The sequence below is a fragment of the Danio rerio genome, chromosome 9 (assembly GCF_049306965.1).
Source record: "Danio rerio strain Tuebingen ecotype United States chromosome 9, GRCz12tu, whole genome shotgun sequence".
NCBI lineage: Eukaryota > Metazoa > Chordata > Actinopteri > Cypriniformes > Danionidae > Danio > Danio rerio.
This window is the reverse complement of record NC_133184.1, coordinates 52,995,001-53,015,000: the sequence shown is the minus strand read 5'-3', so window position 1 is coordinate 53,015,000 and position 20,000 is coordinate 52,995,001. Positions and strand designations below refer to the sequence as shown.

General features: G+C 38.9%; 1 protein-coding gene across 1 annotated transcript in view; it reads right to left on the bottom strand.

The window, feature by feature from the left end:
* Positions 1-20,000, bottom strand: part of LOC101883600 (potassium voltage-gated channel subfamily H member 7) — a 186,171-nt gene that overhangs the window by 86,637 nt on the left and 79,534 nt on the right. Inside the window, exons 4-5 of the mRNA XM_073913232.1 lie at positions 6,472-6,595; positions 5,867-6,180 (exon numbers count right to left, since the gene is read on the bottom strand). Of these exons, the coding sequence (XP_073769333.1) occupies positions 5,867-6,180; positions 6,472-6,595 (438 nt within the window). The remainder of the gene's footprint in view (positions 1-5,866; positions 6,181-6,471; positions 6,596-20,000) is intronic.

The following is a 20,000-nucleotide window of genomic DNA, read 5'->3' as shown; positions in this document are numbered from 1 at the left end:
GTAACCATTTGACTACATCACAAACTCTGTGAATGGATCAGTGTTGTGAACAACTTCGATGAAAACATATAGAGAAACACTTTCGCATGTCGAGATGTACATGAAGTGTGTGTGCTGCACGCAAAGCTTGAAGGTAAACGAACAACAGCTTATCATAAGCATCTTATCGATAATTAATTACACGGTTGGCATTAAGATGAACATATTAATGTTATCTGCCTAATTTCTAGCAGCTAAATGTGTCTGGAAAAATATTCAAAGGCTTTTATTCTCACAAACCGCGTGGACGTGAATACGTCTGACTGTTCTGATTGGCTAAAGCAGACGTCTCACGTCAGCACGATCTAAATGTGCACGCGCTCTTTCTGGCAATCTTCTTTCTGCCATTACTCCCAGATGGGACCATCTCGTTGCAAAGAAACAAGCTCAGGGCTCCCATTGATTTAGCGTTACAGACAGTTTTTGATGTTATGATATGTTATATTGTCGGAGCAATGTGTTAATAAAGTTCCATATGAGTACACAGTGGATTCACGTTTGTTATTATTTCAACCCCCCGGTCCGCAGTAAAACTGTCAAGCGTTGACCGGTCCACAGTTAGAAAAAGGTTGGGGACCACTGGTATAGTGTATGGACCGTCATATTGGGTGATATAAACACACACAGTCCTTTTTTTTTCAATGAAACAACATAAAAACGGTGGAACAATTGGAGCAGTTTTCAGACCGACCGCAACTTAACGTAGAAGTGTGGTCCCCCCGCCCACCAAATTGATGGACAGGTGCTCCGGTTCAGGTGAATTGGGTAAGCTTAATTGTCCATAGTGTATATGTGTATGTCCTGGTGCTCCAGGTTGGGGGTTGAGCATTGGACCAACAACCGACCTCATAAACATTAGATGTTATGAAACATCAATTTGGTGTGGCTAAATATCAAACTTCAATACAAATGGCCCTGGGAGTAATTATTTCATGATAATTGGAGCTGAATGTTTGATTCAGAAGGCAGAGTCTTTCCAAAATAGGTATAGTGTGAGTTTTTCCATTTAATAATTGATATATTATTACTCTATATGAATGTTTCATTTAAAGTTTTTATTTTTGAAAAATTAATAGAAGTTTTATCTTAAAAAATGTAAATGTAACCACAATTCTCTAATCACCCTTATATAATTTTTTATTTGAGAAACATTTTACAACATTGGATAATACAGGATTATGGCAGACCTTTAAAAAGTCTTATTTTTACTTATGAGAGGTCATTATAGATAGAGATTTCTTTTAATTACAATTTTCTCACAGTTAGAAGCATCCTCTGAATTATGGAGCAATAGACATTCCCACAATCCCTCTTAAAACCTTTGACTCTAATATGTCAAAAAAAATTCTACAATAATTTTGAGCTCCACTTCATGCAATTTTCAGACCTTTGTGCCGGAAATGCATGCAAATTAGTGCATATTTAATTAACTAATGCGTCATTACCATATTTAAACAAGATTTTATAAAACTTGGGATGCATAAATTACCTTTCCTTACACTTAAAGACACAAACACAACAATATAATGATCTTTGAAAATATTAAATGACCTCTTTAGTCGACTGCAGAAAGCAGCCAGAGATGATTATGATTTATTCCCAGAAATCCCAGAAACATTTCATTGGGTAAGTTGATGTCAAAAATGAAAGCACACATGCTTCTCATAAAGCCGATGAGGGATAATTTCATATTTTGGCTCTTTATACTGACTGTAAATTGAAAATATCAACAGAATGGGCAGGGAGAAAGTCATTTATCATGATGCCGTTATAATGGCCATTTCTTGCTGCTGGATGTGATTATCATTCATCAGTGAAAGCAATGAAATCACTATACTGGAAAATTATACATTCCTGTCTCCATTAATCGCGCAAATAATGCAGAAACTAATGTGCATTATGAGGGCTGGCTTAATTAATTGCACATGCACTGTTTTGGAGGAATACTTGGTTTATATCAGGAGCAGAAAATGGCTTTAGAGTTCATTAAATTATAAAGCCAGTTTCATATTCATTTGGTTTAAAATGTGCATAATTATCAGATATGAATTTAAAAACCCTCATGTCTTTATCATAACAGTCTTAGATTCTGGTGTCCCATTAAAAGAGCACTCTTATTTGCTTTATTACAAATATAATGCAAAATGACCAGCTTAAACTGGATCATGACAAGCATGAACCATATTAAACCAGCTTATGTCAAGCAAAAAACAGCGAAAACTAGATCATGACCAGCAAGAATACGCTTAAACTGGCACATTACCCACTAGAACCAGCTTAAACCAGCTCCTGATAAAAAAAGAACTGTCTTAAACCAGATCATTACCAGAAAGAACCAACTTAAACCAGATAATTACCTGCAGGAACAAGCTTAAACCAGATCATGACCAAAAAGAACCAACTTAAACCAGATAATTACCTGCAGGAACAAGCTTAAACCAGATCATGACCAAAAAGAACCAACTTAAACCAGATAATTAGCAGCATAAACAAGCTTAATCCAGCCCATGACCAAAAATAACCATCTCAAACTTGGTCTTGACCAGCAAGAACCAATTTAAACCATTGCATGACTAGAAAGAATCAATTTAAACCAGCTCATCACCAACTAACAAACTTAAACCAGGTCCAACCTGACCAGCTAACCAGCTCAAAGTAGCTCATAACCAAAAATAACCATCTTAAACCAGATCATGACCAGCATGAACAAGCTTAAACCAGCTCTTGACCAGTTAGAACCATCTTAAAGCAGCTCCTGACCAAGAATAACCATCCTAAACCGGATCATGACCAGAAAGAATTTCAAGAACCGGCTTGATCAAGTTCATGGCTAGCTTAAACCAGTTTAAATCAGCCTGTAACCGGCAAGAATCATATTAAACCAGCTTATGACCAGCTAAAACTATCTTAAATCAGCTCCAGAACAGCAAGAATACACTCAAATCTTATGGTGACCTGAAATAACCAAGCTAATCCAGCTCATGACCAGCATGAACCAACTTAAACCAGTTTATGGCCAATTTAAAGCAGCTTAATCCAGCTCATGGCCATCAAGAATCAACTTAAACCAGCTCATGACTAGCAAGAATCAGCTTGACCTACCTTATGGCTGGCTTAAACCAGTTTAAACCAGTCCGTAACCAGCAAGAATTATCTTAAAGCAGCTTATGACCAGCTATAACTATCTTAAACAAGCTCCCGAACAGCAAGAATCAACTCAAAACTTATTTTGACCAGCATGAACCAACTTAAACCAGTTCATGGCCAGTTTGAACCAGCTTAATCCAGCTCATGACCATTAAGAATCATCTTAAACCAACTCATGACAACCAAGAATCAGCTTGATCCAGCTCATGGCTAGCTTAAACCAGCTCGTAACCATCTAGAATCATCTTAAACCAGCTCTTGAACAGAAGAGCTGAAAATTGCTTTAGATCTGAGTTTGTTAAATTTATATTCATTTGGTTTAAAATGTGAATAATTATCAGATATGATTTTAAAAACCCTCAAGTCTTTATCATAACAGTCTTAGATTCGTTTTTCCAATAAAATAACACTCTTATAAGCTTTATCACAAATATAATATAAAATGACCAACTTCAGATCATGACCAGAAAGAATCAACTTAATTCAGTTTATGACCAGCATGAACCAACTTAAACCAGTTCATGGCCAGTTTTAACCTGCTAAATCCAGCTCATGAGCAACAATAATCAGCCTAAACCAGCTCATGACAGGCAAGAACCAGCTTGATCAGCTCATGACTTGCTTAAATCAGTTTAAACCAGCTTGTAACCAGCAAGAATCAGCTTAACCCAGCTAATGGCAAGCTTAAACTAGCTCTTAAACATCTTGAATCATCTTAAACCAGCTTATGACCAGCTAGAACCAGCTTAAACCAGCTTCTGAACAGCAAGAACCAACTTAAAACAGACCATGACCAGAAAGAACCAATTTAATTCAGTTTATGACCAGTTTAAACCAGCTTAATCCAGCTCATGACCAACAATAATCAGCTTAAACCAGCTCCTGAAAAGCAAGAACCAACTCAAAACTTATTTTGACCAGCACAAACCACCTTAAACCAGTTCATGTCCAGTTTAAAGTTGCTAAATCCAGCTCATGACCATCAAGAACCATCTTAAACTAGTTCTTAACCATCTGGAATCATCTTGAACCAGCGTATGACCAGCTAGAACCAGCTCCTGAACAGAAAGAACCAACTTAAAACAGATCGTGACCAGAAAGAACCAGTTTAAACTAGCTAAATCCATCTCATAACCAACAAGAGCCAGCATAATTTAGCTCATGACCAGCAAGAACCATCCTACCCCAGCTCATGTAGCCAAGTAGCATGTCCAGATCAAGTGTGCCGCAAGCCTACGTTTGAGTGAGGGTCTCGGCCGTTAGATCGCCCCCTGGGGGCTGGCTGCAGTACAAGTCATAAAGCCCGCCTCCTCCGTGTTAATGAAGGAGACTTGAGCCCAACTAAAAAAAAATATTACACTTGCAATAAAATGTCCCGAAAGATGGTTCTGGTCGATTAAGGCACTGGTTATTGTGCTGAAATAGGTGCAGATCTTCATTTTTGTAAACAGTTTGTTTTTAGCAGTAATTTAATGCTGGGCGTGTCATCGTGATTGACGGCTGTGATTGACAGTTTCTCAAAGCGCGGCGTCTGAGCTTCGGCAGGAGACTGAAGTAGACTGAAGTGTTATTATTCGATTTCTGTGATATTTTACCATGACAAAATGAGTTCAGCAGTAAACTATAGTTTCTGACATACATGATCCTGGTGGAACACTGTTTATTCGCTAAGTTCAGGGCTTTTTTCGGGCTTTATTAGTTTGCTGATACACGCCTAACCACCCAGATAGCAAAACACAGTTCCGGCTAGATTCTCGCCTGCCGGAGACTTATCCCTTAGAGCTCAGACTGACTAACGCTACCTCTGCTGGACCTACTCCGGATGCCTGGACTCACTACCCAATTCCAGCCCGAGTCAATCGAGCCAGATGCGGCGGCCGAGCGAGCCGGCGTTGCCGCATGCGAGCCGGAATCAGCCCGCGACGCCGCGAGTAGGTTATGCGCTGCGGCCCGGAGCTGGCGCGATTGAATATATAAAACCCTCATATTTGTTAACGTTATTACATCCATTTGTGTTGATATGACAGCAAACGCATGCTGAGAAGTTCGGGGGGCGTGGTTGATTTTACATAAAGCGTTTGATTGGAAGCTCGACTCTGCTCATTTTCGCGGCTCCTCCTCTGGCTCCATCAGAAAATCCTTCTGCGCATGTCAAGGCTCCAATTTCAGCAGTCTTTTGCGACAGTTTGTGCCCGTCAAGCAGGCGTTTTGCCCTCAAGGCGTTCAATGGGAAAAAGGGCTGTCGTGTCGTCCATATTTTTTACAGTCATTGGTCCAGATTCTTAGAATTCAAAAAACGGTACGCAAGTAGCACCCGGATGACCTTCTGAAGTGCGCATCTGATGGATGCTGCGGTACCCCATGATGCCACTTGAGAAAATTTATGAATGGGAGTGAATCAACACAACTGACGTGGGTAGGTCACAATGACAAATGGCGGATGTTCTATAAGATACATTTATACCTTATGGAACATACTTTTTTTCTGACAGTCTTGTAGTAAATTGAAATTCAAATGTAGTACCTACTTGAGTAGTAGGCAATTTTGGATACAGTGTAGTAGTCTTGAAGACCTTGATCAGTTGGATCAGTTGTGTTTTACAAGGTTTGAGCAAAACTGTGCATAGTTGCAGCCCTCCAGGCATCAAGTTTGAGACCTATGTTGTGATGGCTCACTCACCTTCACTGGTGTGTCTGTCTGTGTAGAGGCGTTTGTGGTTTGCGCTCAACCCTTCGATGTCGTGGACGGAGGAGGCTCGTCTGCGGCTGCACACACTGTCTCTGGACACGGCCTGCGCCAGACAGCTGCTGGACTGAGTCTGAGCTGCTCCGGGCCGATGCCACGTCTGTCTGGGGGATGAGTGGTCCAGAGGAACGCTGACCGGAGATGATTGGCTGCTGGAGCGGATCAGCGCCCGCGTGTCGTTGGCATCGGCTGGACTGCAGACATGCTGGGTAGGCGACGGGACATCCATCACTGCCGCAGAGTCATCACTGGAAAAAGTAGGTGAAAAATTGTTTAGGTACAAGGATGTTTATATGTAATTTCTCAATTCATGGAAACATATCTAATGAGCCTGGGTTTACAATGGTCCCAACAGGTTCAAAGTCCAGATAAATACCAAAAACAATGCCAAAACAGTTCATGTGACTTTAGTGGTGATATGAAGCTCCAAGAAAACAGACTATACTATGGGATGATTCAAAAGCACAACAGTGTTTACTGTAAATGACTATAATATTGTTGCATGTTTCTGTGACTAAATGAATGTACTGTGTTTCTACCTCTGGTCGCTGGCTCTGGGTGAGTCCACCATGACTGAGTCTGGGTCGTCCTGAGGGAGAGACTGTTTACTGACCCCCAGGAGCTTCAGTGAGGGCAGACGCAGACGGAAGAACCGGCCTTTTCCTGGAGGAAGTCAAAAATAAATGTGTCAGTATACTTGAAGGGGCTGGATATGCTATTCAACACGTTGCTTTTGCTTTTATACTCCTTTATATTGTCACAATACTATTGTTATTATTATTTTTAAATCATGTATTTCACCATTTAAAGATATGTTCTTTAAATTCAGAATCAGATATACAGTATAAGATGAGCAAATGAAATGAAGCTAACAATGAATTAAAAATTACAGTATATTATTATTATTATTATTGTTATTATTATTATTATTATTATTATTAGTTATATAATTAATAATTATTACAATTATTATTATTATTGTTATTAATATTATTATTTGTTATATAATTAATAATTATTAAATTGTTATTATTATTATAATTACAATTATTATTATTGTTATTATTATTAGTAGTATTATTATTAATATTACTACTATTATTATTATTTGATATTTATTTATTGATTATTACAATTATTATTTGTTATATAATTATTAATTATTACAATTAATATTATTATTATTGTTATTATTAGTATTATTACTATTTATGATGATGATGATGATTATTATTATTATTATTATTTGTTATTAAGTTATTAATTATTACAAATATTAGTAATATTTGTTGTTTAGTTAATTATTACAAATATTATTATTATTATTATTATTATTATTATTATTATTATTATTTGTTATATAATTATTAACTTTTGCAATTATTACAATTATAATTGTTGTTATTTAATTATTAATTATTACAACTATTATTATTATTGTTATGTGCTATATATTTATTAATTATTACAATTATTGTTATTATTATTAATATTATTATTACTATTATTATTTTTATTATTATTTGTTATATAATTATCAATTATTACAATTATTATTATTATACTTATTATACTTTTTATTATTTAGTTATTAATTATTACAATTATAATTATTGTTATATTATATACTTATTGATTATTACAATTATTATTATTATTATTATTATTTGTTATAGTAAATTAATTATTACAAATATTGATATTAATTAGTAATATCCAGTATTACAATGACAATTATTTATTTATTAGGGATACATTTTTCCAATGTTTTAGGAAAATAATATTGTTAATATTATTTCTTTATATATATATATATATATATATATATATATATATATATATATATATATATATATATATATATATATATATATATATATATGTATATTTGTAATTTTTAACTCTACAGCAAAAAATTTAATCTAAGACCATAGTCATAAACAAAATGAACTAATACAATTAAATTTAGTTCTCTTAAAGATAACTCAAGTATCTTAAATAATATTTTATTTCTCTCTTTTTTTATATTAATACTTGATATTGTTATTTTCTTTAGGGGAGGGTCACAACAGAAGCTGAAATGAAAGGAAAATCAATTCATTCATTCTGTTTTATTTCATTTGTATTGGCAGCACCAAACCTTCAGCAGACGGTCAGCATTCATTCCCACAATGCATCTCTCTAAGGAGAACCTCAGTCTTTCATGAGGCTCATTTATTCAGCCTCAGTCCACACTCACTGCAGATCCTCAAAGCAGGACATGATCAGACAAACCCAGCTCTCCCCAGAGGAATGCAGTGTTTCCTCTCCAGTACATCAGTGCTTTGAAGAGTCAATTACACATAACTCTTTCTAATAAATAAGGTCTGCTAAGAGATGAGCCAAACCAGACTAATGTGGACAAGATAAATTAAGGGCAAAAGATGCATCCTTGCTATTCACCACCATTCATCCACATAAAGAACAAGTGTATGTAGAAACTTGTAATGTTTATCTGCAAACTAAAGCATTACATGTGTGACTACAAGTGGGAAAAGATATTTTTTTGTCCAGGTGATCTCGTACAACCTCTACAATATTCAGATCTGGACTCTGAGGAGGCCATTTCATGACTGTCTGTGTTTCATCCGCTGTTTTCTTTCTCTAAATATGATTCCACTGCAATTAGAGGACTATTATCATGTTGAAAATAAACACTGTTACTACTGAAGTTATTTCCAGAAGGACTGACATAAGGGATTAAATAGATCTTTACTTTTTAACATTCACAATTCTGTTAATTTAGACAATATTGCTAATAACACTGATTGAAATGCAGCTCAAACCAGCTCAAAACTCCCATCCTAACAAATCATACATCAATTTATAATCTATTACATCAATCATAAATTTTTAATCATGTATAAATCTATCTATCACCCGGAGGAAACCCATGCGAATGCAGGGAGAACATGCAAACTCCACCCAGAAACTCCAACTGACCCAGTTGGTCCGGTTTCCCCCCACAGTCCAAAGACTTGCGGTGCAGGTGAATTGGGTAGGATAAATTGTCTTTCAAGAGTTCACACTTAGCTGATGATTAACAAAGCTTATTTGGCATGCTGTCCCGGGAGAGAGCCCCGAGCTCAAGGGCTCCTCGAGCCCGGGGCTTCCTCCCGTTGGCAGAGCAAGAGGAGAGCCCGAGCTCGGTGGATCTCAGAACTCCCCTGCCGCTGTAGCTAAGGGAACGTAAGGGATTAGACAAGCTTGATTGTTATGTATGTTGAATGTCTTTGGATGGTGGGAGGAAACCGGAGAACCCGGGGAAAACCCACGCGGACACGGGTAGGACATACAAACTCCTCACAGAAACACCCACCGGTCCTGTGGAACTAGGGCTGGCAGTGTTCTTGCTGTGTGGCTCACAGTGCTAACCACTGGACCGCCGTGCCGCCCAATCACAGGTAAAGGAGGAGAATAGGGGAGGAGGGGGGTTTCTTCCAAACGAAGATAAAATGAACTGAAAACTGAGGCTATTTATAGTGGCTTAGGGCTCATATGATTGGAAGATTAGTGATTAGCAAATGCGAGACCGGCCGTGATAAATCATAAGCACGTGATCCTCTCCAAATTAGTTTATGAATAAACTTCACGTAGTGTATGAGTGTGAATGTGTGTATGTGAATGTTTCCCAGAGATAGGTTGCGGCTGGAAGGGCATCTGCTGCGTAAAAACGTGCTGGATAAGTTGGCGGTTCATTCCGCTGTGGCAGCCCCGGGTTAATAAAGGGACTAAGCCGAGAAGAAAATTAATAAATGAATGTTTGATTTGTTGTAAGGTGCCTATTTTGATTTTCTCAGACAAATTAAGGTAAGAGCACAAAGGTCTCTCTCTCTCTCCCTCACACACACACACACACACACACACACACACACACACACACACACACACACACACACACAATCAGGCCCGGATTGGCTAATCGGGAGGACCGGGAGAATTCCCGGTGGGCCGGTCTGTTTTTTGGCCGCGAGGGCCGGGGTCCCTAGCTGCTTGCACTCTGAGCAGTCACACTTTTTTCTTCTATTTATTTATTTGACCATAGCTTTACTCTTTTTAATCATTATTTTGCCGCAGTGCCTCTCTTTTTATTTTTTTTCTCGCAGCCCTGTCAGAAAAATGCAGTCTGCAGGTTAACTAACGTTAATGATGATGATGTAATGTAACTGTCGACCCCAAACAGCGGCACCTTAGTGAATATAAGAATTCGAATAAAATGAATAATACACCTGCTCAATGAAAATCAAACGATTCACTACATTAATAAATCTGACATAACTGACTTGATCAGAAATCTAAAAATAGGAGAAAAAGATTGAGCCATCAAAAGAAAGTAGTGCTGTGTCTTAGGGGTCGCAAGTCATTAGTTATTTTTTACTTGAATTATAATGGCGCCAATGTGGTCCAGTGGTAAGCACATTGCGTTTCAATGTCACGGATCGGGATCGATTCTCCCGTGTAAAATCTTTTTTTTTTTTTCGATTTTATTGTTAAGACATAAAATACTGTTAGGGCTGTTGAACATTTGAATTTCTAAAGCAGCAGTTTTCTTGAAAAAGACGTGATAGTGCCATTAGAAACTGAATTGGAATCAGTCGTGAACTGAGGTGGGCCGGTCTGGTTTGAAACTCCAGGGCTGAAAATGAGTCCCACTCCGGCCCTGCACACAATACTCTATATAAAAGCTGGAAACTAAGCTTGTTTTGCCCTGCAACTTGTGATCAACAGGGTTTAGCTTTTGCCAACAGAGAAACCCACCAACAACAGAGGTACATAATAATATGGTGTCATGCATTGCAATCCAAAAAAGTCATTATGATGGAAGTCAATGGGGCAAAAACAGTGATGAACATAACGAAAGGTTAGTCAATTTGCTCAGTGTACTGTTGAGTTTTTGAACATTATCCCAAAATGCATGTCAAAAATAAGATTTGTCGTCAAAAATCATTCCTTTTGCTGAAACACAGGAAAAGTTGTGGCCAAATTAGGACTCAAAACCCTCTCAGAGTGGATGAGAACATCCCCAACAGCACACAAGGGTTACTAATACAACCTTATAAAGTGTTACCACTAACATGAATGTTATTTTGAAGAGTCACCCTACTTTCCCCTATTCACCTGCAGTGCATCTGAACCCCCTGTCCGGCAGCTGCAGGTGAAGCATGAATCTGCAGCAGATCTCCGTGTTGTTCAGCGCATGTAAATACCCCTCAGGAGGGCCGCGTTGGATGCTCATTGACAATGGTGGTCTGAAAGTGAGCCAGCGGATGGGAATATGAGGACGTCCTCACTCAACAGCCTGCCGTCCTTCTGCCATCACACCAACATATGATACAGGCATCCAAAGCCCCCTACAACGCTCCACGTCCACACAGGTACCAAAACAACAACTGTGGGTGGGCTTCATAGTTAAAGGGGTCCAATTATGTTTTTTAGACTTTAAAAAAAAACACAAATCACTGCAGAAGGAATTGTTTTCATTCATTTTTTATAGCTATATAGGTCAAGAAAATTTATTTTCCGTCAGTCTTAGTACATGATGTAACCACAGAAGAGTCAAGCTTTAAATAGGAAACTTGTCAAAACTCTTTGGTCATTTTTGAGCGAGATGCTAATGGTCTAATCTGATTCAATGATCTAAGCTAAGCTAAATGTGTTCCCACCAGAGATAAATCCGTCTACAACCAGTTAAAAATGCCAGTCTGTTATCAAACTTTTTTTTATAAATCAACACCAAATAGAAAACATATCAAACTCTCTGGTCATTTCTGAGTGCGATGCTAATGATCTAATCTGATTCAATGATCTATGCTAAGCTAAGCTAAAAGTGCACTCATGAGAGAGATATCAGTTCAGAACCAATTAAAAAATGTCAATCTGGTATCAAACTTTGTTTATGAATCATCAGCAACACCAAATAGGAAACTTTATCGAAATTTTTGAGTGAGATGCTAATGGTCTAATCTGATTCAATGATCTAAGCTAAGCTAAACATGTTCCCACCAGAGATATATCCATCTACAACCAATTAAAAATACCAGTCTGTTATCAAACATCCTTTATAAATCATCAACAACATCAAATAGGAAACTTTATCAAAACACTTTGCTGATTTTTGAGTGAAACGCTAATGATCTAATCTGATTCAATGATCTATGCTAAGCTAAGCTGAACATGTTCCCACCAGAGATATAGCAGCCTACAACCAATTAAAAATACCAGTCTGTTATCAATTCTTTTTTTTTTTAAATACATCAACACCAAATAGGAAACGTATCAAATCTCTCAGGTCATTTCTGAGTGAGATGCTAATGGTCTAATCGGATTCAATGAATTATGCTAAGCTAAGCTATGGTTGTTCCTACCAAAGATAAATCAGTCCACACCCAATTAAAAATGTCAATCTGTCATCCAACATCAGCAACACTAAAAAGGAAACTTTATTAAAACTCTTTGGTCAATTTTGAGAGAGATACTAATCCCTGCTAAAAAATCCAGCTTAAACCAGCCTAGGCTGGTTGGCTGGTTTTAGCTGGTCAACCAGGCTGGTTTTAGAGGGGTTTTGGCCACTTCCAGGCTGGTTTCCAGCCATTTCCAGCCTGGTCTCAGCAGGCTGGAAAATGACCAGCTAAATCAGCAGGGATGGTCTAATCTGATTCAATGGTCTACGCTAAACTAAGCTAAAAGTGCCCCGATTAGAGATTAATCAGTTCAGAACCAATTAAAAATGTCATCTGTCATCAAACTTCCTTTATGAATAATCAGCAACACCAAATAGAAAACTTATCAAAACACTTTGGCCATTTCTGAGTGAGATGCTAATGGTCGGACCTGATTCAATAACCTATGCTAAGCTAATCTAAAAGTGTTCCCACCAGAGATATATCAGACTACAACCGATTACAAATGTAAATCTGTCATCAAATTTCCTTTATGAATCATCAGCAACACGAAATAGGAAACTTTATGGAAACTCTTTGGTCAGTTTTGAGTGAGATGCTAATGGTCTAATCCGTTTCAATGATCTATGCTAAGCTAAGCTAAAAGTTAGCTGAAAAATCTAAAGAGCTAAAAGTTCAGCTGAATAGATTTAAACATGGTAAAACTCAACTCTTAATCTCTAGGGAAGCTGTAAAATGAGCTTACTGAGTGTTCCCCAAAAACACTCAAATGACTTTGTAGCTTTGTGCATTTTGACTTTTTGAAACTTTCTAGCGTATACCTGATCTGGCAGTGACTGAGATCATGCTGTACTGTACTACACTACGCTGGCCCTCAGACTCTCAGAAAGATCATCTTCTGACACAGTGGAGTCTTGAAAGATCATTTACAGTCACAGTGAAGTCAAACGTGGAGCGCTGGTGACGTCTGTGATGAGTGATGCTGACGGAGAGCCAGTCATTCAGAGCTTCATTAAACATAATGAGATATTAAACCATCACCGTGCTTCCCTTCTCTTCCTGTGGCCGTCAGACATTCACAATCAATCATGTTGACTGCTCTCTCTCTCTCTCTCTCTCTCTCTCTCTCTCTCTCTCTCTCTTTCTCTCTCTCTCTCTCTCTCTCTTTCTCTCTCTCTCTCTCTCTCTCTCTCTCTCTCTCTCTCTCTCTCTCTCTCTCTCTCTCTTTTTCTCTTTTATCCATCTCTGTTTTTTCCTCTATTTTTCTCTGGCTTTCAGTTAGGGCTGCACGATATTGGAAAAGTCTGTAATTGCAAGATTTTATTTTACTGCCATAAATATTGCATATTACATAAATATTGCAATAGTAATCTTTCACAAGATAGCTTGAATAGCACTATTTGATGGTTTTCTGAAGAGTCATATTCAGGTACAGAAATTCAGTAACCACAATGCACTGTCTCGTTTCTAGTCCAAATATCTAAAAAAAAAATCTTAGAGCAAGTAAAAATGTTTTGTTTTTAATGTCAGAGGAAATAAGTCAAAATGAAGAGCTTTTCCTTAAATTATATACAATTACCTGCCAGTTGGGTTTGTAAAATAATCTTGAAATGTACACTCACTGGCTACTTCATTAGGTACACCTTACTAATACAGGGTTAGACCCCCTTTTGCTATAAATATTATTAATATTTAATAATATTATTATTATTATTATTATTGTTATTGTTGTTATTGTTATTATTATTATTATTATTCATTCATTCATTTTTTTTGGCTTAGTCCCTTTATTAATCCGAGGTCGCCACGGCGGAATGAACCACCAACTTATCTAGCCTGTGTTTTATGTACGCATGTACTTATGTACACAGCGGAAGCCCTTCCAGCTGCAACCCATCACTGGGAGACACCCATACACTCTCATTAACACACATACACTGACAATTTTAGCTTACTCAATTCACCTATACCACATGTTTTTAGACTTGTGGGGGGAAACCGGAGTACCCGGAGGAAACCCACACCAACACAGGAAGAACATGCAAACTCCAAACAGAAATGCCAACTGACCCAGCCGAGGCTCGAACCAGAGATCTTCTTGCTGTGAGGGGACAGCACTACCTACTGCACCACCCTGTTATTATTATTACTATCATTATTAATATATTTAGCTCATCACTTTCCATGACATCACAAACAGTATTTTGTAATGTTACGTATGTTAATTCTACACACACACACATGCGAAGATATATGCATTACTAAAACTGTCTTGTTTCAACCGCACATTTAATATATTGATTCCTTTTTTCCGACTCAGGAAAAGAAATGGCCAGTGTGGCTGTGAATGTTCTGTTTATTTTGTTTATTTCATTACAGCAGAGATACAGAACATAACAAAGGCGGCGTCCTTGCAAATGATTCATGACAGCATGTGCATTAGTGTGTGCATCTGTGTGTGCGCTAACAAGTCACAGCGCATGTACATTGCTTGATTTGAAGGTCGTGTGTTGTTTGCGTAGCATGATTGTAATGTACATTAGCATGTAAAGTAGACTGCGTTTGCGCTTTTCTAAACATAGTGGTGGACTGATGGAGTTATGCAGCGTAAGCATGTGACCGTTTCATTCAGCTTCGATGTCAGAATACATGAAAACATCCAATGATTGCAGTGCTTCCGCTTGCTGTTATGATACTGTATGTGCGTCATTCATTTTTTATTTATCCTAAAAGACAAGTATGTTTAAGTTTGACCTTGTATAGTTAAATACTAAATTCAACTTCACATCTTCTACATTTTTTTATGTTACAGCCTTATTCCAAAATGGATTAAATTCATTAATTTCCTCAACATTTGACACACAATACCCCATAATGACAATGTGAAAAAAAAAAAGGTTTTGAAATTGTTTATTTATTCAAAATAAAAAGCTGAAAAAATCACATGTACATCAGTATTCACAGCCTTTGCTCAATACTTTGTTGATGCACCTTTGGCAGCAATTACAGCCTCAAGTCTATTTGAATATGATGCCACAAGCTTGGCACACCTGTCTTTGGGAATTTTTGCCTATTCCTCTTTGCAGTACCTCTCAAGCTCTATCAGGTTGGATGGGAAGTGAATGTGTACAGCCATTTTTAGATCTCTCAAAGGTTGTTCAATAGGATTTAGGTCTGGGCTCTGGCTGGGCCACTCAAGGACATTCACTGAGTTGTTGTGAAGCCACTCCATTGATATTTTGGCGGTGTGCTTTGGGTCATTTTCCTGCTGGAAGATGAACCGTCCCCCCAGTCTGAGGTCAAGAGCACTCTGAAGCAGGTTTTGATTCAGGATGTCTCTGTACATTGCTGCATTCATCTTTCCCTCTATCCTGACTAGTCTTCCAGTTCCTGCTGCTGAAAAACATCCCCACAGCATGATGCTGCCACCACCATGCTTCACTGTAGGGATGGTATTAGCCTGGTGATGAGCGCTGCCTGCTTTTCTGCAAAAGTATCGCCTGGCATTCACTCCAAAGAGTTCAATTTTAGTCTCATCAGACAAGAGTATTTAGTTTCTTATGGTCTGAGAGTCCTTCAGATGCCTTTTAGCAAATTCCAGGTGGGGAGTGTCTTCCGTCTGGCCACTCTACCATACAGGCCTGATTGGTGGATTGCTGCACAGATGGTTGTCCTTCTGTAAGGTTCTCCTCTCTCCACAGAAGAACGCTGCAGCTCAGACAGAGTCACCATTTGGTTATTGATCACCTCCCTAAGGCCCTTCTCCCCCAATCACTCAGCTTAGTTGGCCGGCCAGCTCTACGAAGAGTCCTGGTGGTTCCAAACATCTTCCACTTATGGATGATGGAGGCCACTGTGCTCATTGGAATGTTCAGAGCAGCAGAAATTTTTCTGTAACCTTCCCCAGCCTTGTGCCTCGAGACAATCCTGTCTTGGAGGTCTACAGACAATTCCTTTGTCTTCATGCTTGGTTTGTGCTATGACATGCACTGTCAACCCTGGAGCCTTATATAGACAGGAGTATGCCTTTTCAGATCATGTCCAATCAACTGAACTGACCACAGATGAACGCTGCTGAAACATCTCAAGAATGATCAGTGGAAACAGAATGTACCTGAGCTCAATTAAGAGCTTCACAGCAAAGGCTGTGAATATTTCTGTACATGTGATTTTTTAGCCTTTTATTTTTAATAAATTTGCAACAATTTCAAAAACTCTTTTTTTCATTTTGTCATTATGGGGTATTGTGTGTAGAATTTTGAGGAAATAAATAAATTTAATCCCTTTTGGAATAAGGCTGTAACATAAAAATTTTGAAAAAGTGAAGAGCTATGAATCCTTTCCAGATTCACTGCATAGTCTGCACTTCACTGCAGATTCACTGCAAAGTCAAAGTAAATTTCGGTTCAAAGTAAAAGTCTTTTTTTTTAGATTTTTGGTTGTTCACTAAACATACTAAAGAACATTTAAATAGTTATTATGCTTTTTCATTATTTTGACAGCAGAAATCATCCACTTTCTGACATCATTGTCTTATTTTTGTGTTTTACAGGATGATGAAGATAATATCAGGTCTGGTCGACACGAGGGTGAGTACATGATGACATGTAAACCTTCATTTGTCAGTGAAGCGTTCTTGTAAAGTCATTTTGTCAGGCACTTTACACATGGTGATGGAGGACGGATCGTCTTCCCTCCAATCATTCGGCCCTTTTACTGCACTCGGGTTTCAGTGCACACAATGTGTCTTGATCTGCCATCTTGAGTGCTTTGGGAAATCAGATTTGCAATGCATCTCAGTTGCACTTGATATCTGTCTGGTCTGAACCACAAGGATTAGTCCATTTAACTGTCTGATTGCTAATGTCATTGTAACGTATGGATGAGTCATTGCACAGTTCGACAACACTTTGGGCTCTATTTTGATGATCCATGCACAAAGTCCAAAGCGCAGGGCGCAAAAGCTTAAAAGTTCACTAAACCCTCGAGTACTTTTTGTTAGATTTGAACAGATTTGTGTGTGTTGAGCATCAGTTAGGACAATGTTAGCACCTGCAGATTTAATTGTGGGGAAAACTGGATAATTTAGAGCTTTTGTCAGCTAATTTTAGGTTCTGGGTATAAAATGATTTTTGGGGCGGATCAAAATCGGTGACGTAGCGCAAAACTGCAAGTGCAAAAATGATGCGTCAGTTTCTCATTATTATTCATAGTTTTCTTTTCCTATAAGAAGAGCCGGCTTCTTAATTATTCATGACTGCACATGCTTTCCGAAGTCAAGGCAGACGTGCCAGTGCCAAGCTGTGAGACACGGACCCACGGCACGCAGTATTTAGCCGTTCATGAAGAGTCGTATGTGTTTGTTTCCATGATGTTTGTTTCTACGGGATTGCATGTTTTTCCCCATGCTGTCAGGGCCGATACAGCAAAGCTATGCGTGTGCTGCAAGCTTTTTTGTCGGGAGAGCAGTACGAGAATTGGAGAATGGCGGATTTTGTCTATTTATTAGGAGTTCGTTCCAGTTCCTTCAGATTACTAGCAGGACTAATAGTTAAAATAGACAGGGCTAGAGACCTGCTGCACTGAGTCTGCATTCAGACCCGGGGATTGAGGGAAAAGTCCTCATTTATAGTGTTTATATAAAAACAATTATCTTCATAATGATATCAATTGTGCCCTGCTGAAAAATCCAGCTTAAACCAGCCTAAGCTGGTTGGCTGGTTTTAGCTGGTCGACCAGGCTGGTTTTAGAGGGGTTTTGGCCATTTCCAGGCTGGTTTCCAGCCATTTCCAGCCTGGTCTTAGCTGGTCAGGCTGGAAAATGACCCGCCAAATCCAGCTAAAACCAGCTTGACCAGCCTGGTTTAAGATGGATATAGCTGGTTTTGGCTGGACTCCCAGCTTGGCTAGGGTGGTCAAGCTGGTTTTAGCTGGTCATCTCCCAGCCTGACCAGCTAGGACCAGGCTGGAAATGGCTGGAAACCAGCCTGGAAGTGGCCAAAACCCCTCTAAAACCAGCCTGGTCGACCAGCTAAAACCAGCCAACCAGCTTAGGCTGGTTTAAGCTGGATTTTTCAGCAGGGTGGTTATCTGTATATGAAATTACGAATAACAAATGTAGCAGGGCATTCAATTACTGTTTATTTCTTTGCATTTTAACTTTGTAAACTATAAACTAATGCGTCTCCTCACGGTTTGACTATCATTTTGTGAGCCGACTGACAACAGTTGTTCACTCCCCTTCTTCTTCCCTGCTGGCCACGCCCACTCCTGCCTCTGATCGCGGAGCTCCACGCCCACTATGATGCATCTTTTGAAAAAATTCTAAGGTAGACCTGAACCAACAGTGGTGAGTGTCATGACCCTTTAAGGGCATGTCAGAATATACTTTTGCTATTTTAAGGATGGAAAAATCCACTCTGCACTGCGGCGCATGGTTTTACAGGGTTGAGCTTATTCTCTTAATGAGTTATGGGTGTGTTTTGAGAATAAACCAATCAGAGTCTCATCTCCCATTCCCTTTAAGAGTCAGTTGCATTCACTAGCGAGAAAACAGAAACACTCTCAGAAATAAAGGTTCACAAGCTGTCACTGGGGTGGTACCTTTTCGAAAGGTACACATTTGTACTTAAAGGGTTCATATGGGTACCTTAAAAGTAAATATTAGTACCTAAAAAAATTTAGGGTGCTTTCACACCTGTGAATCGATTCAGTTGTTCCGAAACAGAGATTATAAATGTTACATTGTTGCTCTTTGCTCTTGGAGCGGTTCGCTTTCACACTGCAAAGTTTCTAATCGGACCAAAAGAGCTAAAACAAGTCACGTGCGAGTAAACTCTCCTCACATTGGTCAGAGTGTCAGGGTTTATTTTGCAGCGTCCCGCTCAGCTGTCAGGAGAGGTGGTGGTTTGGTGGTGATTGACAGGGTGCGCGCGCGCGACGTGTCTGAGGAGAGATGCGGTGGGGAAGGGTGAGAAGGGTGCGCGACGATGCCTATTTGAGGACCGGGAGGGAGACGCGAGATTACCGGGAGATCATCACTCGTTTGCGGGCATCCGGAGACTCGCAAAACTTCCTGCCCTACTGATAATTCTCTCTTCATATAGCCGTAAGCCTATTACATATCCATAAAACACAGTGATATAACCACGATCGGATCGCTTTCTCACTACAATCGAACCGCTCCAGGGTTCGTTTCAATCGAGCCGAGACCACCTCATTCAAGCGATCTCGGAGCGATTACTTTGGCGCGAAACAGAGCGCGATTGACCTGTTCACATATGCCAAACGAACCGCGCTAACTGGACAAACGAGATACGTTCCGAAACAAAAGTGTAGGTGTGAAAGCACCCTAAGAGGAACACTTTTGTACTTTTTAGGTACTAATATGTACCCTTTAGGTATTAATATGCCACCCCAGTGACAGATCACGTACCTTTATTTCTGGCAGTGTAGTTTCTTTGGGTAAAGGTTTTTTGGCTATATTTTGTTGTAATTCTTTGATTTATATATATATTTTTTCTTGTTCACACACACTCTCTCTCTCTCTCTCTCTCTCCATACTTATATCCACTCACTTATATTCACTTCTAGTGTTTAGTGTTACTTACAGTAAACTTACTGTAACAC